The sequence below is a fragment of the Heterodontus francisci genome, chromosome 2, assembly GCF_036365525.1.
Source record: "Heterodontus francisci isolate sHetFra1 chromosome 2, sHetFra1.hap1, whole genome shotgun sequence".
Classification (NCBI taxonomy): Eukaryota; Metazoa; Chordata; class Chondrichthyes; order Heterodontiformes; family Heterodontidae; genus Heterodontus; species Heterodontus francisci.
In genome coordinates, this window is record NC_090372.1 from 221,332,023 (window position 1) to 221,359,376 (window position 27,354).

The window sequence follows — 27,354 nt, forward strand, 5'->3', positions numbered from 1 at the left end:
GTGATTGATGGTCAGTGGGGATGGAGATTGATGGTCAGTGGGGACGGAGATTGATGGTCAGTGGGGACGGAGACTGATGGTCAGTGGGGATGGAGATTGATGGTCAGTGGGGACGGAGATTGATGGTCAGTGGGGACGGAGACTGATGGTCAGTGGGGATGGAGATTGATGGTCAGTGGGGACGGAGACTGATGGTCAGTGGGGACAGTGATTGATGGTCAGTGGGGATGGAGACTGATGGTCAGTGGGGACGGAGACTGATGGTCAGTGGGGACGGAGACTGATGGTCAGTGGGGACAGTGATTGATGGTTAGTGGGGATGGAGACTGATGGTCAGTGGGGACGGAGACTGATGGTCAGTGGGGATGGAGACTGATGGTCAGTGGGGACAGTGATTGATGGTCAGTGGGGACGGTGATTAATGGTCAGTGGGGATGGAGACTGATGGTCAGTGGGGACGTAGATTGATGGTCAGTGGGGATGGAGACTGATGGTCAGTGGGGACGGAGACTGATGGTCAGTGGGGACGGAGACTGATGGTCAGTGGGGATGGAGATTGATGGTCAGTGGGGATGGAGACTGATGGTCAGTGGGGATGGAGATTGGTGGTCAGTGGGGACGGTGATTGACGGTCAGTGGGGATGGAGATTGATGGTCAGTGGGGATGGAGACTGATGGTCAGTGGGGACAGAGACTGATGGTCAGTGGGGACGGAGACTGATGGTCAGTGGGGATGGAGATTGATGGTCAGTGGGGACAGTGATTGATGGTCAGTGGGGATGGAGATTGATGGTCAGTGGGGATGGAGACTGATGGTCAGTGGGGACGGAGATTGATGGTCAGTGGGGATGGAGACTGATGGTCAGTGGGGACGGAGACTGATGGTCAGTGGGGATGGAGACTGATGGTCGGTGGGGACAGTGATTGATGGTCAGTGGGGATGGAGATTGATGGTCAGTGGGGACAGTGATTGATGGTCAGTGGGGACGGAGATTGATGGTCAGTGGGGACGGAGATTGATGGTCAGTGGGGATGGAGACTGATGGTCAGTGGGGACGGAGACTGATGGTCAGTGGGGATGGCGACTGATGGTCAGTGGGGACGGTGATTGATGGTCAGTGGGGATGGAGATTGATGGTCAGTGGGGATGGAGACTGATGGTCAGTGGGGATGGAGACTGATGGTCAGTGGGGACAGTGATTGATGGTCAGTGGGGACGGAGACTGATGGTCAGTGGGGACAGTGATTGATGGTCAGTGGGGATGGAGATTGATGGTCAGTGGGGATGGAGACTGATGGTCAGTGGGGATGGAGATTGATGGTCAGTGGGGACGGAGACTGATGGTCAGTGGGGACAGTGATTGATGGTCAGTGGGGATGGAGATTGATGGTCAGTGGGGATGGAGACTGATGGTCAGTGGGGACGGAGACTGATGGTCAGTTGGGACAGTGATTGATGGTCAGTGGGGACGGAGACTGATGGTCAGTGGGGACGGTGATTGATGGTCAGTGGGGATGGAGACTGATGGTCAGTGCGGACGGAGACTGATGGTCAGTGGGGACAGTGATTGATGGTCAGTGGGGACGGAGACTGATGGTCAGTGGGGACAGTGATTGATGGTCAGTGGGGACAGTGATTGATTGTCAGTGGGGACGGAGATTGATGGTCAGTTGGGACAGTGATTGATGGTCAGTGGGGACGGAGACTGATGGTCAGTGGGGACGGAGACTGATGGTCAGTGGGGACAGTGATTGATGGTCAGTGGGGACGGAGATTGATGGTCAGTGGGGACAGTGATTGATGGTCAGTGGGGACGGAGATTGATGGTCAGTGGGGACAGTGATTGATGGTCAGTGGGGACGGAGATTGATGGTCAGTGGGGACGGAGACTGATGGTCAGTGGGGATGGAGACTGATGGTCAGTGGGGACAGTGATTGATGGTCAGTGGGGATGGTAATTGATGATCAGTGGGGATGGTAATTGATGGTCAGTGGGGCCGGAGACTGATGGTCAGTGGGGACAGTGATTGATGGTCAGTGGGGATGGTAATTGATGGTCAGTGGGGACAGTGATTGATGGTCAGTGGGGATGGAGACTGCTGGTCAGTGGGGACAGTGATTGATGGTCCGTGGGGATGGAGACTGATGGTCAGTGGGGATGGTAATTGATGGTCAGTGGGGCCGGAGATTGATGGTCAGTGGGGACAGTGATTGATGGTCCGTGGGGATGGAGACTGATGGTCAGTGGGGCCGGAGATTGATGGTCAGTGGGGACAGTGATTGATGGTCCGTGGGGATGGAGACTGATGGTCAGTGGGGCCGGAGATTGATGGTCAGTGGGGACAGTGATTGATGGTCAGTGGGGACGGAGACTGATGGTCAGTGGGGACGGAGACTGATGGTCAGTGGGGATGGAGACTGATGGTCAGTGGGGACGGAGACTGATGGTCAGTGGGGACAGTGATTGATGGTCAGTGGGGACGGAGACTGATGGTCAGTGGGGACGGAGACTGATGGTCAGTGGGGACAGTGATTGATGGTCAGTGAGGACGGAGACTGATGGTCAGTGGGGACAGTGATTGATGGTCAGTGGGGACGGAGACTGATGGTCAGTGGGGACAGTGATTGATGGTCAGTGGGGACGGAGACTGATGGTCAGTGGCGACAGTGATTGATGGTCAGTGGGGACGGAGACTGATGGTCAGTGGGGACGGTGATTGATGGTCAGTGGGGATGGAGACTGATGGTCAGTGGGGACAGTGATTGATGGTCAGTGGGGACGGAGACTGATGGTCAGTGGGGACAGTGATTGATGGTCAGTGGGGACGGAGACTGATGGTCAGTGGCGACAGTGATTGATGGTCAGTGGGGACGGTGATTGATGGGCAGTGGGGATGGAGACTGATGGTCAGTGGGGACGGAGACTGATGGTCAGTGGGGATGGATACTGATGGTCAGTTGGGACAGTGATTGATGGTCAGTGGGGACGGAGACTGATGGTCAGTGGGGACGGTGATTGATGGTCAGTGGGGACGGAGACTGATGGTCAGTGGGGACAGTGCTTGATGGTCAGTGGGGACAGTGATTGATGGTCAGTGGGGACGGAGATTGATGGTCAGTGGGGATGGAGACTGATGGTCAGTGGGGACAGTGATTGATGGTCAGTGGGGACGGAGATTGATGGTCAGTGGGGATGGAGACTGATGGTCAGTGGGGACAGTGATTGATGGTCAGTGGGGACAGTGATTGATGGTCAGTGGGGACGGAGACTGATGGTCAGTGGGGACAGTGATTGATGATCAGTGGGGATGGTAATTGATGGTCAGTGGGGACGGAGACTGATGGTCAGTGGGGATGGTAATTGATGGTCAGTGGGGCCGGAGACTGATGGTCAGTGTGGACAGTGATTGATGGTCAGTGGGGATGGAGATTGATGGTCAGTGGGGACAGTGATTGATGGTCCGTGGGGACGGAGACTGATGGTCAGTGGGGCCGGAGATTGATGGTCAGTGGGGACAGTGATTGATGGTCAGTGGGGATGGAGATTTATGGTCAGTGGGGATGGAGACTGATGGTCAGTGGGGACGGAGACTGATGGTCAGTGGGGACAGTGATTGATGGTCAGTGGGGACGGAGACTGATGGTCAGTGGGGACGGAGACTGATGGTCAGTGGGGACAGTGATTGATGGTCAGTGAGGACGGAGACTGATGGTCAGTGGGGACAGTGATTGATGGTCAGTGGGGACGGAGACTGATGGTCAGTGGCGACAGTGCTTGATGGTCAGTGGGGACGGAGACTGATGGTCAGTGGGGACAGTGATTGATGGTCAGTGGGGACGGAGACTGATGGTCAGTGGCGACAGTGCTTGATGGTCAGTGGGGACGGAGACTGATGGTCAGTGGGGACAGTGATTGATGGTCAGTGGGGACGGAGACTGATGGTCAGTGGCGACAGTGATTGATGGTCAGTGGGGACGGTGATTGATGGTCAGTGGGGATGGAGACTGATGGTCAGTGGGGACGGTGATTGATGGGCAGTGGGGATGGAGACTGATGGTCAGTGGGGACGGTGATTGATGGTCAGTGGGGATGGAGACTGATGGTCAGTGGGGACGGTGATTGATGGTCGGTCAATCTTTAAGGTTTAAATTAAATGAAATATGTTCTTGCAGTTTGCTTCTGGGAAATCTTTCTCCAACAACCTCGATTTAAAATTATGACGCTTGTTTCCTCACCTTTTGCCGCTGGTTGCTGAGTTTGTGCCACAGGTGTCCAGCCATGCCTTTTAGAGAGCTGCAAACAGTCAGACACACAACACAGGTAAAGGCCGATATTGAAATCCAGAGCACAATCAGCGTGAGTCACCATGGAAACAGGGAATACTGACTGAACTATGGTGTTAATCTCTGGATAGCCTGTTGGTGCAGGAGAGAACAGGATAGAACTGGTTCCCGTCTGGGTGTTTACCTGAATCATATCCAAATCCTGGGCTTTCTGTAAAATTCCATCTCAGTCTTTGTGGGGCCTTTGCCATAAACCGTGTCCAACAACACACATAAATCACTCGAATAATATCACTCACAGTTCAGATCACCTCCGACCTGATGTTAATATTGACTTCACCGTCCCAATCATACTCCCAGGACAGGTACAGCATGGAGGTTAGATACAGAGTAAAGCTCCCTCTACACTGTCCCCATCAAACACTCCCAGGACAGGTACAGCATGGAGGTTAGATACAGAGTAAAACTCCCTCTACACTGTCCCCAAAAACACTCCCAGGACAGGTACAGCATGGAGGTTAGATACAGAGTAAAACTCCCTCTACACTGTCCCCATCAAACACTCCCCAGGACAGGTACAGCATGGAGGTTAGATACAGAGTAAAACTCCCTCTACACTGTCCCCAAAAACACTCCCAGGACAGGTACAGCATGGAGGTTAGATACAGAGTAAAACTCCCTCTACACTGTCCCCAAAAACACTCCCAGGACAGGTACAGCACTGGGATTGGCTGCTCTCTGATTTGGGAGCCTGAGTGCATCAACGAGGTGCAGTTGACTGTGGATGTGTGCAGAGGTTGGAGGCTGTGTGACTGCTGCAAGAGGGAGACTCAAACTGAAACAAAAGTTTTTTCCAAATTTCAACAAAGCAAGGAAGGCAGAGAACTGGAAGAACTGGAAGCTCTTTTGTGAGTTTGCTTGGTACTGAAAGTCTTTTTCATTGATTGTTGGGGGTGGGGAAAGAAGAGACCTGAAGACCTTGGGTGGGGCTGTATTGTTCAATAGGGAGCTCCTGTGTTTAACATCTTTGGATAGGGAGCTCCCTCCCCACCCCAACTACTAAGCCTGGGACAGCTGGAGCTGCCCAGGTGAAGAGACTTATTATCTGAACATCGAAGGAGGCGTGTGCCTGGGCAGCTCACAGCTGACCCAGGTGAAGACATCACCCCACCCTCCCAACTGGAAGACCAGCTACAAGACTTGTGCAATACTAACAAAGACTGATTCCTCTTGGCCTTCCTCTCCCTCAGCCTCTTCCCCTGTGCTACATCCTTTAAGTGTTGCTTTTTTGATTTATTGTATTTGCTCTTTTTTTTTCTCTCAACAAAGTGCCTGTAACTCTTCTACCCCATGACTTCTCAGTCCTCTCCGGTGGCGGGGCCCTCCTATGCTGCAGCAGCTGCGACAGCTGCTCCTGTGGCCCTGATGAAGAAACATCATGAGGCGCGTCCCCTGGACACTTTGACTCAACCCGAGCCTGAGCTCAGCCCAAAGCCCATTCCCATGGAATCCACCTGTCCCAGGGCTGGGCTCAGGCCCAGGGTGACTAAAAAGGAAAATAAGGGTGCGGAGGCGGAGGCCTCGGATGACATCTTAACATCAAAGCATGGGGTGAAGAGTTACACCCATCCTAATATGACTATTGAGGCTTGTGTTAAGGCAATGGCCGTGGTTGTCGGCCCCTTGGCCATTGTTGCAGCCTCAAAGATGTATGGGAAGGCTGTGTTCTTCCTGAAGACCGAGCGGGCTGTGTCCCTCGCCCTAAGTACGGGGCTCACAGTGGGTGGGATTTTCCTGCCAGTGGACCCTCTGGGGGCCACTGCACATCGGGTAATCTTGTTGAACGTCCCACCCTTCAGTCCTGATGAGCTCCTCCTCCCCCAACTACACCATCTGGGGGAGGTGAGGTCAGGGATTACCCCAGTCCCGCTCGGTCTTTGGGAGCACAGCCTCCGACATGTGTACTCCTTCCGCTGCCAGCTATTTATGCAGCTGGCGCGGGAGGAGGTCTTGGAGGGCCACTTCGGTATAGAGTTTCAGGGGACGGCCTACCGCGGTGCCATGCCTGTAAGAGGGTAGGGCACGTTCGCAAGAGCTGCCCCAGCCTCCGGGCCACCAACTCCACCTCGGTGGCCCAGAGTGGTGCTGGTGCCCCTCCCCCTACTCCCCCAACACCTGCAACAACCACCGCTCAGGCGGTTCCGGAGGCCGTGGTTTTTAACTGAACCCTTGAGGTGGGGGATCGCTCCGGTCCCCTGCGCGGCCAAGCTTCAGTGGAGAAGTTGAGGGGACTGATCAGCTCCCGCAACTTGGTGGACGTCTGGCGCAATCTCCATCCCGACTCCAGCGCCTTCACGTGGAGGTCTGGAGGAGGGGGGGTCCCGAATCGACCGCCTCTACGTTTCGCAGATGTATGTCTCCCGTGTCTCGGCGGCCTCCATGCGGCTGGTGCCGTGCTCGTACCACCACCTGGTGTGGGCGGAGTTCACTCCACTCCGCACATGGGCGGGGTCCGTGTACTGGCACTTTAACAACCGGCTGCTGGAGCATGAGCGATTCCGGGACTCATTCCGTCAATTCTGGGCCGACTGGACAAGGAAGCAGGGGGGCTTCCCCTCCTTGAGGCTATGGTGGGATGTGGGCAAGACTCACATCCGTGTCTTCTGTCAGGAGTACGTGAAGGGGTCGACCAAGAGGCGGGAAGCCAAGATCAGGAGCCTAGAGAGGGAGGTGCTCGACTTGGAGTCCCGCATCCGTCATGCCGTCACAGACCCAGCCCTGTGGCAGGCGTATAAAGAGAAGAAGGGCGCGCTGAGGCACCTGCAGCTCATAGGGTCCCGAGGCGCGTACGTGAGGTCGCGGATCCAGATCCTGGAAGATTTGGACCGCGCCTCACCCTTCTTCTACTCACTGGAAAAATAGCGCGGGGGGTCCGTAAGCAGCTCATTGAGCTGCTGGCCGACGACGGATCCTCCATCACAGATCTGGAGAGAATGGGCCTCCTGGTCCACACCAGCGCGTTGTTCTCTCTGGATCCGTCCGGTGAGGATGAACGCAGAGTTATGTGGGAGGACCTGCTGAAGGTCAGACCGGAGGGCGCCGAAGGATTGGCAGCTCCGCTCACGTTGGCAGAGCTGACCGGCGCCCTCCACCAGCTCTCGAGGGGCAAATCCCCGGGGCTGGACGGGCTGACCGTGGAGTTCCTCAGGGCTTCTGGGACGTCCATCCAGGACAACATCCAACTGGTCCAGGACCTGATCCATCTTTCCCAGAGGACTGGTCTGTCAGTCGCCTTTCTCTCCCTCAATCAGGAGCAGGCGTTCGACAGGGTGGATCACGAATACCTTTTCGGGACTCTGCGCGCATTCGGACACGGTCCTTGACGGTGCCCTTTCACTTTGGGAGAGGAGTGCATCAGGGATGCCCCATGTCCGGCCAATTGTATACCATCTGCGTGGAGCCCTTCCTGTGCCTGCTTCGCAGGAGGTTGACGGGATTGGCTCTGCGCGAGCCGGCCATGCAGGTCGTCCTCTCGGTTTACGCCGATGACGTGCTCCTCGCAATCACAGATCCCGTTGACTTGCGGAGGATGCGCGACTGCTAGCAGACCTTTTCTGCCGCGTCCTCCGCGAGGATCAATTGGGAGAAATATTCTGGTCTCCTGGTGGGCCAGTGGCGGGTGGACTCCCTGCCGGAGGAGATGACACCTTTTGTGTGGAGCACCACGCACCTCCTCTATCTGGGAGTCCACCTTAGCCAGCAAACTGGCAGGAGTTGGAGGCGAAAGTCACCGCTCGGCTGGGGCGTTGGACAGGACTGCTCCGAGTGCTTTCCTACAGGGGCCGAGCGCTGGTTATAAACCAACTGGTGGCCTCGATGCTGTGGTACCGGTTGGTCACTTTGGCCCCGCCCCCTGCATTTGCCACCAAGATCCAGAAGAAACTCATCGATTTCTTCTGGGGCAAGAGGAAACACTGGGTCTCTGCTGCAGTCCTGAGTCTCCCGACTGAGGAGGGTGGCCAGTCGCTGGTGTGCGTCCGCACCCAGGCTGCGACTCTCCGCCTTCGGACCCTGCAGAGATACCTGTATGTCGAGCGTCCTCCTAGATGGTGTCCGCTGGCGATGTATTTTTTCCGCCAGTGTCACTGCCTTCAAGACGACACACAGCTCCCGGCGGAGACCGTTAGCCATGCCTCTCTATTCCGAGTCTGGAACATGGTCGCCTCCAGTCAGGGCGTTCCCCCGCCGGCGGAGGAGAGCGCCTCAGCTGTCCGGGCGGCCGACTCCGGGGACGGTCCGGCGGGCGGAGGAGTAGCCGAAACCCCTGGGACGCCCCTCACTGCAGGTGGCGAGGGGTTTCGGGAGTGCAGAGCGCTCCCTGCCGAGCTGACCCCCACTCGGCCAGAACTGCTCATCGGACCCAGGCCCCGAAACCCTCCTCGGGAGCCGGTCCCGCACAACCCGAGCCACTTATCGGAAATGCCCTCCGTGCCATTCCAATCGGCGCGGAGGGGTTTCCTGTACGGGCTGCTCCTGCACACTCTCCACTTCCTCGCACTCGTCAGCCGGCCGGACACGCCCTGGCGGTCCGTGTTGTCATCTGGCGGCGAGGGGAAACCCCGATGGAGGTATCTCTACGCGGGAGTCTTCCCCCTTTACATCGGGGACCTGGGGTGGAGGGTGCTGCACAGAGCAGTCCCGTGCAATAGGCTTTTAAGTAGGTTCACGGACTCCCAGGCCGCCTGTACTTTCTGCGGCCTGGACGAGTCCGTGTTCCACGTTTATACTGAGTGTACGAGGTTGCAGCTCCTCTTTGAGTATCTGAAGGGGCTGCTCCTCAAGTTCTGGCTGCACTTCAGTCCCACGCTCCTGATCTTTGGGCACCCGGTGCAGAGGGGCTTGGGCCGGGAGGAGGATCTCCTCGTCGGTCTGCTCCTGGGCCTGGCCAAGGTGGCAATTCACAGGTCCAGGCTGTGGGCCATCGGGGGGTCCATCCTCCCCGATTGCCTGCCCCTCTTCTGAGGTTACGTCCGCGCCCGGGTATTCCCCGGTACCCTTGCAAAAAAGGGGTTAGATTAAAAAAATTATAAAAAGAGAAAAAACAGGCTTAAGTAGAGAGTCAAGCTCCCTCTAAGATGTGGCTCATTGGGGCGCACTCTTGCCTCCGAGTCCAGTACTTGAGCACAAAAATCTAGGCTGGCATTACTGAGAGAATGCTTCATTGTCAGAGATGCTGCCTTTTGGATGAGCGACAGCACAGGTTAGATAGAGAGTAAAGCTGATTCAGTGAGATTGCTGAATTCTGCCTGATTTTATTTTGTGATTGTAGGTCTCAGTGCAGTGGCCTGATGATGTCTGAATTCCTTTCAGCCTATCACATCTGCCAGTGAGGGTTCAATTGGAGTTGGATGAGACTGGGTGTCAGAGGTGAGGAGTCATGTAGTACAGTGGAAATATACTGTCGTCTATGGTCACAACTGTGTTCCCAAAATCCCTTCACAGGTGTGGGAATGAGCTTGCAAACTCTACTCTTTGTAGTTGATCGACCACTCAGAGCCTCATTGTGCAGGTACCTAGGGGACCTTCCCAAAGGACATTCGTGAACCTATTGGTTGCTTAGGCAATACGGCTGGCTCTCTCACATCTGATCCAGGCTGTACCCACCCGGAGAGCACTTTCACTCTCAGTCCGAAGGTCATGGGCTCCAATCCAACCCCAGAGACATGAGTGTGAAATCCAGATCAACACTCCAGTGCAGTACTGAGGGAGTGCTGCACTGTCGGAGGGTCAGTACTGAGGGAATGCTGCACTGTCGGAGGGTCAGTACTGAGGGAATGCTGCACTGTCGGAGGGTCAGTACTGAGGGAGTGCTGCACTGTCGGAGGGTCAGTACTGAGGGAGTGCTGCACTGTCGGAGGGTCAGTACTGAGGCAGTGCTGCACTGTTGGAGGGTCAGTACTGAGGGAGTGCTGCACTGTCGGAGGGTCAGTACTGAGGGAGTGCTGCACTGTCGGAGGGTCAGTACTGAGTGAGTGCTGCACTGTCAGAGGGTCAGTACTGAGTCAGTGCTGCACTGTCAGAGGGTCAGTACTGAGGGAATGCTGCACTGTCGGAGGGTCAGTACTGAGGGAGTGCTGCACTGTTGGAGGGTCAGTACTGAGGGAGTGCTGCACTGTCGGAGGGTCAGTACTGAGGGAATGCTGCACTGTCGGAGGGTCAGTACTGAGGGAGTGCTGCACTGTCGGAGGGTCAGTACTGAGTGAGTGCTGCACTGTCGGAGGGTCAGTACTGAGTGAGTGCTGCACTGTCGGAGGGTCAGTACTGAGGGAGTGCTGCACTGTCGGAGGGTCAGTACTGAGTGAGTGCTGCACTGTCGGAGGGTCAGTACTGAGGGAGTGCTGCACTGTCGGAGGGTCAGTACTGAGGGAGTACTGCACTGTCGGAGGGTCAGTACTGAGTGAGTGCTGCACTGTCGGAGGGTCAGTACTGAGGGAGTGCTGCACTGTCAGAGGGTCAGTGCTGAGGGCGTGCTGCACTGTCAGAGGGTCAGTGCTGAGGGAGTGCTGCACTGTCAGAGGGTCAGTGCTGAGGGAGTGCTGCACTGTCAGAAGGTCAGTACTGAGGGAGTGCTGCACTGTCAGAGGGTCAGTGCTGAGGGAGTGTTGCACTGTCGGAGGTACTATTTTTCAGATGAGATGTTAAGCCGAGGCTCTGTCTGCCCTCTCAGGCAGATGCAAAATATCCCAGGGGCACTCTATAGAAGCGCAGGTGAGTTCTCCCCCGTGTCCTGGGCAATATATATCCCTTAATCAACATCAGAACAGATTATCTGGTCATTGTTACACTGCTGTTTATGGGATCTTGCTGTGTGCAAATTGGCTGCTGCATTTCTTACATTGCAACAGTGACTACACTTCAAAAGGACTTCATTGGTTGTGACGTGCTTCGGCTGCCCTGAAATGGTGAAAGGCGCTATACAAATGCAACTCTTTCTTGGTCATGTTTGACGATAATCTGACACACCAGTTCCAGGTCACTGCAGACAAGGTTCCAGTTTCACATCTCGTTATGATATACCTTGTCCGAGAGGGAGTACAATGAAGGTTCATTAGACTGATTCCTGGGATGAGAGGATTGTCTGATGAGGAGACTAAACCTTTATTCCCTCGAGTTTAGAAGAATGAGGGGTGATTCCATTCAAACATACACAATTCTTAAGGGGTTTAACAGGGCAGATGCCAGGAATATGTTTCCCCCTGGCTGGAGAATCTAGAACACAGGGTCACAGTCTCGGAATAAGGGGTAGGCCATTTAGGACTGAGATGAGGAGGAATTTCTTCACTCAGAGGACAGTGAATCTTTGGAATTCTCTATCCCAGAGGGCTGTGGAAGCTCAGTCATTGAGTATGTTTAAGACTGGTTAGCACCGCAGCCTCACAGCCTCAGCGACCCGGGTTCAATTCCGGGTACTGCCTGTGCGGAGTTTGCAAGTTCTCCCTGTGTCTGCGTGGGTTTCCTCCGGGTGCTCCGGTTTCCTCCCACATCCAAAGACTTGCAGGTTGATAGGTAAATTGGCCATTATAAATTGCCCCTAGTATAGGTAGGTGGTAGGAGAATGGTGGAGATGTGATAGGGAATATGTGATTAATTTAGGATTATTATGAATGGGTGGTTGTTGGTCGGCACAGACTCGGTGGGCCGAAGGGCCTGTTTCAGTGCTGTATCTCTATGACTAAGACTATGACTGAGGTCAATAGATTTTTGGACACTGAGGAAGTTACAGAATATGGGAATAGTGCAGGAAATTGGAGATGAGGTGGACGATCAGCCATGATCTTATGGATGACAGAGCAGGCTCGATGGGCTGAATGGCCTCCTCCTCCTCGTCCTGTTTCATATGTTCTTATGGGAAGGAATTTGAACCCATGATCTTGTCTTGTAACCACCACAGCAGCAGCTGTACTGGTCAATACTGAACCATACAGAGAAAAGCACTGGCCACAAATCATAAAACAGGAAGTGATGTTTCTGGACAAGATGCACCCAAATGCAAGATTCTTACTGGTTAGCACCACAGCCCCACCCACACACCCCAACCTGCGATGAATACCTCACTGACTGTGTGGAGGTGGGCTGAGCATTTGTGACAAAGTGTGTTATCAGGAGGTAATGACACTGACCACTCGGGATTTCATTCTCGGAGCAGGTCCATCGAACACAAATACCGGCTTGATCCCCTTCTCCAGGAGACTGGCAGTTCGGTAAAACACTCCAATAATCTGGCTGGAAGAAAACACACCAACACATTGCAACATTGGTATAAAACTTACACTGTCCCCCATCAAACACTCCCCAGGACAGGTACAGCACGGGGTTAGATACAGAGTAAAGCTCCCTCTACACTGTCCCCATCAAACACTCCCCAGGACAGGTACAGCACGGGGTTAGATACAGAGTAAAGCTCCCTCTACACTGTCCCCATCAAACACTCCCCAGGACAGGTACAGCACGGGGTTAGATACAGAGTAAAGCTCCCTCTACACTGTCCCCATCAAACACTCCCAGGACAGGTACAGCATGGGGTTAGATACAGAGTAAAGCTCCCTCTACACTGTCCCCCATCAAACACTCCCAGGACAGGGACAGCACTGGGGTTGGCTGCTGGCCAATTGGAGTGTTGACTGCTGATTGCAGCAACGAGCCTCAGCTGAGAGTGCTGGTGACAGTTGGAGGTTGCAGAGGTGGAGAGAGGAGCTAGACTGAGCAAGGGAGAGCTTCTACAAACAAGCAGAGGAAAACTTCAACAACAATCGCCATTAAAGAGAAGAAAGGGACATTTTTTGGAAACAAGGCTTTGTCTGGAGGTGGGTGCTGAACACCAGTAATTTACTTTGGACTGTTGGGGGAGGAACAAGTGGCTGGAACAACAAGGGGTGGGGCTGCCAATTCAGCAGGAATCTGTGCTGCTGGAACAAGCATGCAGGAAAGCTCCCTCCCCACCCCAATTGCCAAGCCTGGGTCAGCTGAAGCTGCCCAGCTAAACAGACGGAAGGGGATAGATAGTGCCTGGGCAGCTTCAGCTGACCCAGGTGAAGACGACTCCCCCAACCAGAAGACCAAGTTCAAAGACTGTTTTAAGTGTACTGTGAGCACCACCTCCAGAAAGCAAGTCATCCCTTCCAGCCTGCCTTTGCCTCTCCTCTCTTACCTCAGCCTCTCCCCTAACCTGTTGTTTGTTTGTTTTTAATACATATTCAACATTTTCAGTGAATCTCTGATATTTGGTGTGCAAGCCCACAATTTGGGGTGGGTTTAGCTCTTGGACCCATGGCAAGCCCTTCATCACCGGTGGCGGGGCCCTCTACTACCTACGCAGCTGCAGCCTCTGTGGCTGCCCACGTGGCCCCGTCACCCTTTAAGTTGTTGACATGCAGCCATGGGGTGAAGAGCGATCCCCACCCCAACATGTCTATTGAGGCCTGCGTAAAGGCAATGGCCGAGGTTGTCGGCCCCTCGGCCATTGTTGCGGCCTCAAAGATGTATGGGAAGACTGTGTTCTTTTTGAAGACCGAGCGGGCGGTGTCCCTGGCCCTGAGTAAAGGGCTCACTGTGGGGGGGACCTTCCTGCCAGTGGACCCTTTGGGGGCCACTGTGCATCGGATAATGTTGTCCAACGTCCCACCCTTCATTCCCAGTGAGCTCCTCCTCCCCCACCTGCACTATCTGGGGGAGGTGAGGTCGGGGTTCACCCCAGTCCGGCTTGGTCTTCGGGAACACAGCCTCCAACATGTCTACTCCTTCCGCCGCCAGTTATTTATGCAGCTGGCGCGGGAGGAGGACACGGAGGGCCAATTTAATGTGGAGTTCCAGGGGACGGCCTACCGCGTCTTTTGGACCTCGGACGGGGCGTGGTGCCACGTCTGCAAGGGGGTGGGGCATGTTTGTAAGAACTGCCCCAACCTCCCGGCCGCCAGCTCCACCTTGGCGGGCCAGGGTGGTTCCACAGCACCTCCTCCCACTCCCCCCACACATCCAACAGACACCGCTCAGTCGGTTCCAGAGGCTGTGGTTTTCACAGCCTCCGGCGGGGAGTGGAGTGCCCGTCCGAGTGGAAGGAAGACGTGGAGGAAAAAGAAACATCAAGAGGCGCATCCCCTGGACACGTTGACACCCGAGCCTGAGCTCAGCCCAAAGCTCAATCCCACGGAATCCACCTGTCCCAGGGCTGGGCTCAGGCCCAGGGTGACTAAAAAAAAGGAGGGTGCGGAAGTGGAGGCCTCTGACGACATGGAGGTCTCTGAGCCTCTGCGCCCTAGTGGGAAAAAGAGAAGGCACCCCTCCACAGAGGTAACAAGGGACCCTGAGGCGCAGGGCCCGTCTGTTAGAGGGGAGCTGTCTCCTGTTTCGGGTCCCCAGGTTTCCCCTACCGCCACCACCAAGGCTACAAAGTCCGGGCAGGAGCTCCCTATTCCTCAGGCTGGAGGGGAGGGGAAGGCCCCGGTACATGAGGCCCTTCCTGAAGGAGTAAGTGGGGCCCTGCTTGTGGTGGGGGAGCCTGAGGACGCCGCCCATTCTGCCACTGCTACTGGGTCGGGTGCCCTGAGTAGAGGGGAGGGCGAAGCCCCAAAGGGTCTGCCCTCCCAGCCGGAGTCCACCACCAACCAGGAGACACCCGACCCGGTTATAACCGAGAATGCTGCCCCATCTGCTGGGCCTGTGGGTGCTGGCGGAGCGGGAGATGGCCTCCTCTCTCCACCTCCGGTCTCGGCTCCGGCTGGATTTCCGGAGTCGGGAACTTCTGTCTCCCCTGGACCACTCATTGGCCTGGGAGTGGAGGTGGAGGGGGGTCCTGAACTGCTGGTGCCCACAGGCTCCAGTTTCACAGTAGAACCCAGAGAGGACTCCTCTGCCATCGATCCTGGGGGTGGGATCGTGACGGAGGCAGGATCAGCTGGCGCGGCCAGGACGTCCGCCCCACAGTGTGTGGTGGATGTGTCGGCCGCTGGCGGTGACGACCCGGAGGAGGATGGGGATTCGGTGGGGGGCACGGAGGATGACCTTGATTCCATCGCCAGTGAGGTGGTGGAGTCCCTCGTGCCTCCCACCAAATCTCCTCTCATCCCCACGGCGGAACTCCGGGATTTCCACGCGGCTTGCAGGGGTTGCCGCGATAAAGTTCAGCTGGCCCTCAGCCGTTGGTTGAATCTGGCGCTGATCATCCAGTCCGTCCGTGCCGCCCTGAAGAAAGCGGGCAAGCGGACGGGCGTGAAACTGGTTGAGAGGCGCCGGTTTAATGTGTTCCTCAATGGGTTGCTGGGGGAGTGGAAGGCCAGGTACACTTCCACTCCCTCCTCACAGTGAGGTGTTGGTGACGGGTTTTAAGTACCTTTGACATGAAGATAACCATAGCCAGCCTCAACATCAACGGCAGCAGGGGGTCTCACCGCAGATTTCACAATCTCTCAGTCCTTAGGGAAGGGACATACGCGGTGAGCTTTCTGCAGGAAACCCACACCGTTCCGGGAGACGAAGCCACCTGGTCCTGGACTGGCAGGATGGGGTCTACATGAGTCACCTCACCCCTATTTCTAGTGGGGTGGCTATCTTGTTGGCCCCGACTTTTCAGCCGGAGATCTTGGGGGTCAAGGAGCTAGTGCCGGGCCGCTTGCTCCACCTCGCCGTTCGCCTGGGTAGCGTGCCGCTCCACTTTGTGAACGTGTACGCGCCCTGGCCCGGCGCGTTGCAAGCGCGCTTCTTTGAAGAAGTGTCCGCTCTCTTGAGCTCCATCGATAGCAGCGAGTGCATCATCCTCGGGGGGGATTTTAACTGCACCCTCGAGGTGGGGGATCGCTCCGGTCCCCAGCGCGGCCAAGCGTCGGTGGAGAAGTTGAGGGGACTGATCAGCTCCCTTAACTTGGTGGACGTCTGGCGGAATCTCCATCCCGACTCCAGCGCCTTCACGTGGAGGTCTGGAGGAGGAGGGTCCCGAATCGACCGCCTCTACTTTTCGCAGGCGTAAGTCTCCCGTATCTCGGCGGCCTCCATGCGGCTGGTGCCGTGCTCGGACCACCGCCTGGTGTGGGCGGAGTTCATTCTGCTCCACACGCGGGCGGGGTCCGCGTACTGGCACTTCAACAACCGGCTGCTGGAGCACGAGCGATTTCGGGACTCGTTCTGACGATTCTGGGCCGACTGGAGAAGGAAGCAGGGGGGCTTCCCCTCCTTGAGGCTATGGTGGGATGGGGGCAAGACTCACATCCGCGTCTTCTGTCAGGAGTACGCGAAGGGGTCGACCAAGAGGCGGGAAGCCGAGATCGGGCGCCTTGAGAGGGAGGTGCTCGACTTGGAGTCCCGCCTCGGTCATGCCGTCGTGGACCCGGCCCTGTGGCAGGCGGACAAAGAGAAGAAGGGCGCGCTGAGGGACCTGCAGCTCATAGGGTCCCGAGGCGCGTACGTGAGGTCGCGGATCCAGATCCTGGAAGATTTGGACCGCGCCTCACCCTTCTTCTACTCGCTGGAAAAATGGCGGGGGGTCCGTAAGCAGCTCGTCGAGCTGCTGGCCGACGACGGATCCTCCATCACGGATCCGGAGGGAATGGGCTCCTGGTCCGTACTTATTACAGTGCGTTGTTCTCTCCGGATCCATCCAGCGAGGATGCGCGCAGCGTTTTGTGGGAGGACCTGCAGCAGGTCAGCCCAGAGGGCGCCGAAGGGTTGGAGGCTCCGCTCACGTTGGCGGAGCTGACCGGCGCCCTCCTCCAGCTCTCGAGGGGCAAATCCCAGGGCTGGACGGGCTGACCGTGGAGTTCCTCAGGGCGTTCTGGGACGTCCTGGGGGACGATTACGCGCGGGTCCTGGGGGAAAGCCTGGCAACCGGGGATATGCCCCTCTCGTGGCGCAGGGCGGTCATCGTCCTGCTGCCGAAGAGGGGCGATCTCCGCCTGCTTAAAAACTGGCGTCCGGTCTCCCTCCTCAGCACTGATTATAAGATATTTGCCCGGGCTATGTCTACCCGCCTGGGCTCCGTGCTGGCCCACATGATCCACCCCGACCAGTCCTACATGGTCCCGGGCCGGTCCATCCAAGACAACATCCACCTGGTCCGGGACCTGATCCATCTTTCCCAGAGGACTGGTCAGTCGGTCGCCTTTCTCTCCCTGTATTAGGAGAAGGCGTTCGACAAGGTGGATCACGAATACCTTTTCGGGACTCTGCGTGCTTTCGGACTCGGGCCGCATTTCGTGGCCCGGGTCCGACTTTTATACGCCGCCGCAGAGTATCTAGTCAAAGTTAACGGGTCCTTGACGGCGCCCCTTCGCTTTGGGAGAGGAGTGCGTCAGGGATGCCCCATGTCCGGCCAATTGTATACCATCTGCGTGGAGCCCTTCCTGTGCCTGCTTCGCAGGAGGTTGACGGGATTGGCTCTGCGCGAGCCGGCCATGCGGGTCGTCCTCTCGGCTTACGCCGACGACGTGCTCCTCGCGGTCACAGATCCCGTTGACTTGCGGAGGATGCGCGACTGCCAGCAGACCTTTTCTGCCGTGTCCTCCGCGAGGATCAATTGGGAGAAATGTTCCGGACTCCTGGTGGGTCAGTGGCGGGTGGACTCCCTGCCGGAGGAGATGACACCTTTTCCGTGGTGCACCACGCACCTCCTCTATCTGGGAGTCCACCTTAGCCCCGCTGAGGAAGCCTGGCCGGCAAACAGGCAGGAGTTGGAGGCGAAAGTCACCGCTCGGCTGGGGCGCTGGACAGGAATGCTCCGAGTGCTTTCCTACAGGGGCCGAGTGTTGGTCATAAACCAACTGGTGGCCTCCATGCTGTGGTACCGGTTGGTCACTTTGGCCCCGCCCCCTGTATTTGCCACCAAGATCCAGAAGAAACTCGTCGATTTCTTCTGGGGCAAGAGGAAACACTGGGTCTCTGCCGCGGTCCTGAGTCTCCCGATTGAGGAGGGCGGTCAGTCGCTGGTGTGCATCCGCACCCAGGCTGCGACTCTCCACCTTCGGACCCTGCAGAGATACCTGTACGTCGAGCGTCCTCCCAGATGGTGTGCGCTGGCGACGTATTTCATCCGCCAGTGTCACTGCCTTCAAGACGACACGCAGCTCCCGGTGGAGTCTGTTAGCCGCGCCTCTCTGAGTGAGTTGCCTGTCTTTAACCGGGATCTATTCCGAGTCTGGAACATGGTCGCCTCCAGTCAGGGCGCTCCCCCGCCCGTGGAGGAGAGCGCCTCGGCTGTCCGGGCGGCCGACTCCGGGGACGGTCCGGCGGGCGAAGGAGTAGCCGAAACCCCCGAGACGCCCCTCACTGCGGGTGGCGAGGGGGCTCGGGAGTGCGGAGCGATCCCGGCCGAGCTGACCCCCGCTCGGCTGGAACTGCTCATCGGACCCAGGCCCTGAAACCCTCCTCGGGAGCCGGTCCCGCACAACCCGAGCCGCCTCTCGGAAATGCCCTCCGTGCCATTCCAATCGGTGCGGAGGGGTTTCCTGTACGGGCTGCTCTTGCACACTCTCCACTTCCTCGCCCTCGTCAGCCGGCCGGACACGCCCTGGCGGTCCGCGTTGCCATCTGGCGGCGAGGGGAAACCCCGATGGAGGTCTCTCTACGCGGGAGTCTTCCCCCTTTACATCGGGGACCTGGGGTGGAGGGTGCTGCACAGAGCAGTCCCGTGCAATAGACTTTTAAGTAGGTTCAAGGACTCCCAGGCCACCTGTACTTACTGCGGCCTGGACGAGTCCGTGTTCCACATTTACACGGAGTGTGCGAGGTTGCAGCCCCTATTTGAATATCTGAATGGGCTGCTCCTCAATTTCTGGCTGCACTTCAGTCCCACGCTCCTGATCTTTGGGCACCCGGTGCGGAGGGACCTGGGCCGGGAGGAGGATCTCCTCGTCGGTCTGCTTTTGGGCCTGGCCAAGGTGGCAATTCACAGGTCCAGGCTACGGGCCATCGGGGGGGTCCGTCCTCCCCGATTGCCTGCCCCTCTTCCACGGTTACGTTCGCGCCCGGGTGTCCCTGGAGAAGGAGCATGTGGTGTCCGCCGGTACGCTTGAGGCCTTCCGCGACCGGAGGGCACCGCGGGGACTGGAGTGCATTGTCGACGCCGAGAATGGCATTTTAATTTGAGTTTTGTTTATTTCTGGTTTTAATACTTATATTTTTTTAAAATAACTTTATGTTTATAAAGGGGGCCTGAGGAATAAAGGCCCCCTCGACATAAAATATATTAAAGGGGCCTGGGGTATAAAGGCACAAAAAAAAAACGGTGTTCGATCCAGAGTAAAGCTCCCTCTACACTGTCCCATCAAACACTCCCAGTGCAGGTACAGTACGGGGTTAGATACAGAGTAAAGCTCCCTCTACACTGTCCCATCAAACACTCCCAGGACAGGTACAGTACGGGGTTAGATACAGAGTAAAGCTCCCTCTACACTGTCCCCATCAAACACTCCCAGTGCAGGTACAGTACGGGGTTAGATACAGAGTAAAGCTCCCTCTACACTGTCCCATCAAACACTCCCAGGACAGGTACAGTACGGGGTTAGATACAGAGTAAAGCTCTCTCTACACTGTCCCCATCAAACACTCCCAGTGCAGGTACAGTACGGGGTTAGATACAGAGTAAAGCTCCCTCTACACTGTCCCCATCAAACACTCCCAGTGCAGGTACAGTACGGGGTTAGATACAGAGTAAAGCTCCCTCTACACTGTCCCCATCAAACACTCCCAGTGCAGGTACAGTACGGGGTTAGATACAGAGTAAAGCTCCCTCTACACTGTCCCATCAAACACTCCCAGGACAGGTACAGTACGGGGTTAGATACAGAGTAAAGCTCCCTCTACACTGTCCCATCAAACACTCCCAGTGCAGGTACAGCACGGGGTTAGATACAGAGTAAAGCTCCCTCTACACTGTCCCATCAAACACTCCCAGGACAGGTACAGTACGGGGTTAGATACAGAGTAAAGCTCCCTCTACACTGTCCCATCAAACACTCCCAGGACAGGTACAGTACGGGGTTAGATACAGAGTAAAGCTCCCTCTACACTGTCCCATCAAACACTCCCAGGACAGGTACAGTACGGGGTTAGATACAGAGTAAAGCTCCCTCTACACTGTCCCATCAAACACTCCCAGGACAGGTACAGTACGGGGTTAGATACAGAGTAAAGCTCCCTCTACACTGTCCCCATCAAACACTCCCAGGACAGGTACAGTACGGGGTTAGATACAGAGTAAAGCTCCCTCTACACTGTCCCCATCAAACACTCCCAGTGCAGGTACAGTACGGGGTTAGATACAGAGTAAAGCTCCCTCTACAGTGTCCCCATCAAACACTCCCAGTGCAGGTACAGTACGGTGTTCGATCCAGAGTAAAGCTCCCTCTACACTGTCCCATCAAACACTCCCAGTGCAGGTACAGTACGGTGTTCGATCCAGAGTAAAGCTCCCTCTACACTGTCCCATCAAACACTCCCAGTGCAGGTACAGCATGGGGTTGGCTGCTGCCTGATTGGAGTGTTCTGAGTCCCTGCTCCAGGACTTGAACACAAACTTCCAAGCTGACATTCCGATAGAGTCCCTTGTCCTTCTGGTTGGTAGAGGTCGCGGGTTTGGAAGGTGCTGCTTAAGAAGCCTTGGCGCATTGCTGCCGTGCATCTTCTAGATGGTACACACTGCTGCCACTGTGTGTTGGTGGTGGAGGGAGTGAATGTTTGTAGATGGTGTGCCAATCAAGTGGGCTGCTTTGCCCTGGATGGTGTCAAGCTTCTTGAGTGTTGTTGGAGCTGCACCCATCCAGGCAAGTGGAGCGTATTCCATCACACTCCTGACTTGTGCCTTGTAGATGGTGGACAGGCTTTGGGGAGTCAGGAGGTGAGTTACTCACCTCAGGATTCCCAGCCTCTGACCTGCTCTTGTAGCCACGGTATTTATTTGGCTACTCCAGTTCAGTTTCTGACCAATGGTAACCCTAGGATGTTGACAGCAATTAAATAAAATACATGAAACAATGGGCAATAAAAACAAAAAGTGCTGCCTGGAAGGTCAGGCAGTATCTGTGGAGAGAGAAACAAAGATAACGTTTCAGGTCAGTGACCTTTCATCACAACTGGAAAGATTAGAAAAGAATTAGGTTTTAAGCAAGTGAAGGGGGTTTGGTGGGAGGGGGTTGGGGGGAAGGTGTGTGATAGGGCAGAGGGCAGGAGAGATTAAATAACAAAGTGTCCAGGGACAAACGCAAAGAGTGTGTTGATGCTTGTGGTGAATGACAAAGCATTAGTGCAGAGAGAGTGTTAATGGCAGAGTAATGAGCAGCTCCGTCCAAAAACTTTGCTTCTAATTTCCACCCTTCTCTCACCTTTACATGGTCCATCTCTGACACTTCCCTTCCCTTCCACAACTTCTCTGTCTCCATCTCTGGGGATAGGCTGTCTACTAATATCCATTATAAGTCCACCGACTCCCACAGCTACCTCGACTACACTTCTTGACACCCTGCCTCCTGTAAGGACTCCATTCCATTCTCCCAGTTTCTCCGTCTCCGACACATCTGCTCTGATGATGCTACCTTCCATGGCGGTGCTTCTGATATGTCTTTCTTTTTCCTCACCCGAGGATTCCCCTCACTATGGTTGACAGGGCCCTCAACCGTGTCTGGCCCATTTCCCGCACCTCTACCCTCACCCCTTCCCCTCCCTCCCAGAACCGTGACAGGGTTCCCCTTGTCCTCACTTTCCACCCCATCAGCCTCCACATCCAAAGGATCATCCTCCGCCATTTCCGCCACCTCCAGCGTGATGCCACTACCAAACGCATCTTCCCCTCCCTTCCCCTGTCAGCATTCCGAAGGGATCGTTCCCTCCGCAACACCCTGGTCCACTCCTCCATTACCCCCACCACCTCATCCCCGTCCCATGGCACCTTTCCCTGCAATCGCAGGAGGTGTAATACCTGCCCATTTACCTCCTCTCTCCTCACTATCCCAAGCCCCAAACACTCCTTTCAGGTGAAACAGCGATTTACTTGTACTTCTTTCAATGTAGTATACTGTATTTGCTGCTCACAGTGTGGTCTCCTCTACATTGGGGAGACCAAACACAGAATGGGTGACTGCTTTGTCGAACATCTCTGCTCAGTCCACAAGCAGGACCCCGAGCTTCCAGTTGCTTGCCATTTCAACACTCCCCCCTACTCTCATGCTCACCTCTCTGTCCTGGGATTGCTGCAGTGTTCCAGTGAACATCAACGCAAGCTCGAGGAACAGCATCTCATTTACCGATTAGGCACACTACAGTCTGCCGGACTGAACATTGAGTTCAATAATTTCAGAGCATGACTGGTCTTTTTTAATATTTTATTTTTTAACCATGTGCCTGTTTTTCATGTAGTCAGAGCTGTCCATTAGTCTGCCATTAACACTCTCACCACAAGCATTAACACACTCTTTGCCTTTGTCCCAGGACACTTTGTTATTTAATCCCTCCTGCCCTCTGCCCTATCACAGACCTCCCATTTTGTTCTCTTCCCCACTAAACCCCACCCCCCCCCCCCCCACCCTTCACTTGCTTATAACCTGTTCCATTTCTAACCTTTGCCAGTTCTGATGAAGGGTCACTGACCTGAAACGTTAACTCTATTTCTCTCTCCACAGATGCTGCCAGACCCGCTGAGTATTTCCAGCACTTTCTGTGTTTATTTCAGATTTCCAGCATCTGCAGTAGTTTGCTTTTATTTACATGAAACAGTGAGGTTGGTTTCTGTGTTGTGCTGTCTGAGTTGGAACTGAATATAATCTTGTGCAAATCCCACTCCCAGGATGATTGGGCCAATCACACGAAACTCTCCAGACAAAACCGATTGGAATTGAGACACTGTGATAGATCTTGACTGCCCTCTAGTGCGGGCCATGGAAAATTACTTGTAGGTGAAAAATTACAGGTACAGGACATATTAAAACTGCAAAACTCCTGTCGGCATCTCAATTACACAGTTGCCTTTTGCAAGGCTGCAGAGTCAGGAGCCCAAGAAACTGAACTGGAGTAGCCACATAAATACCGTGGCTACAAGAGCAGGTCACAGGCTGGGAATCCTGCAGCGAGTATCTCACCTCCTGACTTCCCATCTACTGTCCACCATCTACAAGGCACAAGTCAGGAGTGTGATGGAATACTCTCCACTTGCCTGGATGGGTGCAGCTCCAACAACATTCAAGAAGCTCGACACCATCCAGGACAAAGCATCCCGCTTGATTGGCACCCCATCTACAAACATTCACTCCCTCCATCACCGACGCACAGTGACAGCAGTGTGTACCATCTACAAGATGCACTGCAGCAATGCAACAAGGCTCCTTCGACAGCACCTTCCAATCCTGTGACCTCTACCAACTAGAAGGACAAGAGCAGCAGATACATGGGAACACCACCACCTGCAAGTTCCCCTCTAAGTCACACACCATCCTGACTTGGAACTATATCACCGTTCCTTCACTGTCGCTGGGTCAAAATCCTGGAACTCCCTTCCTGACAGCACTGTGGGTGTACCTACCCCAAATGGACTGCAGTGGTTCAAGAAGGCAGCTCACCACCACCTTCTCAAGGGCAATTAGGGATGGGCAATAAATGCTGGCCTGGCCAGTGACGCCCACATCTCAAGAATGAATTTAAAAATTACAGTGACTCAGCTACTTAGCAAGAAAGACCCAAAATAATTAACCAAGCATGAACTGTGCAGTGATGCGATCGAGGGGGTGGTGCTGGGTGCTCTATTGCCAAGGCTTTCCCTGGGAAGACAAGCCCCCACCTCTGTCTGCAGCAACAGCAAACCTCCGGTCACCCTGACCCTCGGCCCTGACGTCACTCCATCGGTCCCTTCCTTCCATTTTCCCAAACCTGTCATTACAGAGAATTCCCATTGGAAAACCTCTTGTTACAGCTGGAACAAAGGAAGTCACAAAGGCCTGTGTGAAAGCATTAGACACAGCAGAAATAGAAGCAAAATAAAACGGTGACGGGGGGGGAGGGCGGCCTTTTCCTCAATTTATCAGTCCTTGGACACCCAGACACAGGTTGCAGTTGACGCCCTGTAGGTCTACTCATGGGGTAATTGGGGTTCAGGATGGTCCCCACCTCCTGTTACACATTCTGATGAAGCACCCTCCTCTTTCAGAGCTGCATAAACAATCCACCATTTAGTGTAATCTCCCACGAAGACTGCAGCAGCTCCGGGAGTCCAGACGCCCAGTGGGCCGCTCCATGTCACTGCTGGAACACCCACCTCAGATGGTGCAGGTACCGTTTATCGGGGCGAGCCGTGCGGAACTGGTTCATAACAACAGCAGCGTCAAGAGCCATCACCCTCCCTAGGAATTCAATCAGAAATGAGGTGCATCAGTTGGGTTACAGTAACGCTGCTGTTATGTCACCAGACCTGTCATCCAGACCATGGGTATTCAAATCCCGCAGTGGAAATAAAAAAACTGGTCTCAGTAAAAGTGGTCATGAAGCTGTCAGATTATTGTAAAAATCCATCTGCTTCACTAAATTACTTCAGGAAGGAAATCTGCAGCCCTTACTCGGTCCGGGCAGATATGTAAATTACAGAGGGGCGCAAAAACTATAGAATAGTTCTAATGGGGGACTTTAATTATCCTAATACAGACTGGGATAGTAATAGTGTAAAAGGCAGAGAGGGGGTAGAGATTCTGAAGTGTATTCAGGAGAATTTTCTATATTAGTATGTTTCCAGTCCGATGGAGACGGAGGCATTACTGGATCTGGTGCTAGGGAATGAGGTCGGTCAAGGGGATTAAGTGTCTGTAGGGGAACATCAATTGGGGGAGGATCAATTTCCATGGGGTGAGAACAGATCCGGCCCTGGTAAATTGGAACCGAAGACTGGCAGGTAAAGCTGTAACAGAACAATGGGCTGTCTTTAAAGAGGAGATAGTTCGGGTACAGTTGAGGTACATTCCCACGGGGTGCAAAGGTAGGATAAACAAACCAGAGCTCCCTGGATGATGAAAGAGATAGAGAGTAAGATGAAGCAGAAAAGGGGTGAGTATGGCAGGTTGATAATACAAGTGAGAACCAGGAGCTGATTATGGAAAGTTCAAAGGAGAAGCAAGAAAAGAAATAAAAGCAGAAAAGTGAGAGTATGAGAAGAGACTGGCAGCTAACATAAAAGGGAATCCAAAAGTCTTCTCGAGGTATATAAATAGTAAAAGGGTGATAAGAGGAGGAGTGGGGCTGATTAGGGACACATGGAAGGCCTGGCTCAGGTAACAGTTGAGTACTTTGCATCTGTCTTTATCAAGGAAGAAAATGCTGCCAAAGTCATAGTGAAAGAGGAGACACTGAATGGGGTAAAATTGATAAAGAGGAAGTAAAAGAAAGGCTGGCTGTACTTACAGTTGATAAGTCAACAGGACCGGATGAGATGCATCCGAGGATACTGAGGGAAGAAAGGGTGGAAATTCAGGAGGCACTGGCCATAATCTTCCAATCCTCCTTTGGAATCTCTCCTCTGGATACTAATGATATCAAGGAATATGGGGAAAGCATTGGAATGTGGATTTGAGGTGGATAATCAGCCATGATCTAATTGAATGGTGCAGCAGACTCGATGGGCTGAATGGCCTACTCCTGCTCCGATGTTCCTTGGATACAGGGGTGGTGCCAATGGACTGGAGAATTGCAAATTTTATACCCTTGTTTGAAAACGTTATAAAGATAAGCCCAGCAATTACAGGCCAGTCAGTTTAACCTTGGTGGTTGGAAAGCATTTGCAAACAATAATCCGGGACAAAATTAACAGTCACTTGGACAAAAGTGGATTAGTCAAGGAAAGTCAGCACAGATTTGTTAAGGGCAAATAGTGTTTAACTAACTTGATTGAGTTTTTTGATGAGGTAACAGAGAGGATTGGTGAGGGTAATACAGTTGATGTGATGTTCGTGGCTTTTCAAAAGGCATTTGATACAACACCACATAACAGACTTGTCAGCAAAGTTCGAGACCCTGAGGCAGCATGGATAGAAAGTTATCTGAGTGACAGGAAACAACGTAGTGGTGACCGGCTGTTTTTCAGACTGGAGGGAGGTATATAGTAGGGTTCCCCAGGGCTGGATATTAGGTCCACTGTTTTTCCTGATCTATATTAACGACCCAGACTTGGGCGTGTAGGGCACAATTTCAAAATCTGCAGATGACACAAAACTTGGAAGTATTGTGAACTGTGAGGAGGATAGTGATAAACTTCAAGAGAACATCGACAGGCTGGCGGAATGGGTGAACTTGTGGCAGATGAAATTTAATGCAGAGAGTGTGAAGTGATAGATTTTGGTAGGAAGTATGAGAAGAGGAAATATAAAAATAAGGGTGCACAGGTGCAGGAGCAGAGGAACCTGGGGGTATATGTGTACAAATCATTGAAGGTGGCAGGGCAGGTTGGGAAAGTGGTTAATTATGCATATGGGATCCTGGGTTTCATAAATAAAGGTGTAGAGCACAGAGCAAGGAAGTTATGATGAATCTTTATAAAACATTGGTTTGGCCTCAGCTGGAGTATTGTGTCCACTTCTCGACACCGCACTTTAGAAGGATGTGAAGCCATTAGAGAGAGTGCAGAAAAGATTCACAAGAATACTTCCAGGGATGAGGGACTTCATTGGATAGATTGGAGAAGCTGGGTCTGTTTTCTTTGGAGACGGTTGAGAGGAGATTTGATAGAGGTGTTCAAAATCATGAGGGGTCTGGACAGAGAAGATCAGGAGAAACTGTTCCCATTGGCAGAAGAGTCGAGAACGAGAGGGCACAGATTTAAGACGAATGGCAAAAGAAGCAACAGTGACATGAAAAACTTTTTTACACAGTGAGTGTTTAGGATCTGGAATGCACTGTCTGAGAGTGTGGTGGAGGCAGGTTCAGTGAGTGTTTAGGATCTGGAATGCACTGTCTGAGAGTGTGGTGGAGGCAGGTTCAGTGAGAGTTTAGGATCTGGAATGCACTGCCTGAGAGTATGGTGGAGGCAGGTTCAGTGAGTGTTTAGGATCTGGAATGCACTG

General features: G+C 54.2%; 1 protein-coding gene across 3 annotated transcripts in view; it reads right to left on the reverse strand.

Annotated features, from left to right (window-relative positions):
• The window catches only part of LOC137380451 (flap endonuclease 1-like), a 76,801-nt gene extending 52,155 nt beyond the window's left edge, over positions 1–24,646 (reverse strand). For 2 of the 3 annotated variants that reach the window (XM_068052379.1, XM_068052377.1), the window contains exons 1-3: positions 24,567–24,646; positions 12,466–12,568; positions 4,238–4,295 (exon numbers count right to left, since the gene is read on the reverse strand). In XM_068052379.1, the coding sequence (XP_067908480.1) occupies positions 4,238–4,295; positions 12,466–12,568; positions 24,567–24,643 (238 nt within the window). In that variant the 5' untranslated portion in view covers positions 24,644–24,646. Of the gene's footprint in view, positions 1–4,237; positions 4,296–12,465; positions 12,569–24,418; positions 24,507–24,566 lie in introns of those variants that run through there. The other variant, XM_068052378.1, reaches the window with a different exon arrangement.
• Positions 24,647–27,354: the final 2,708 nt, after the last annotated feature.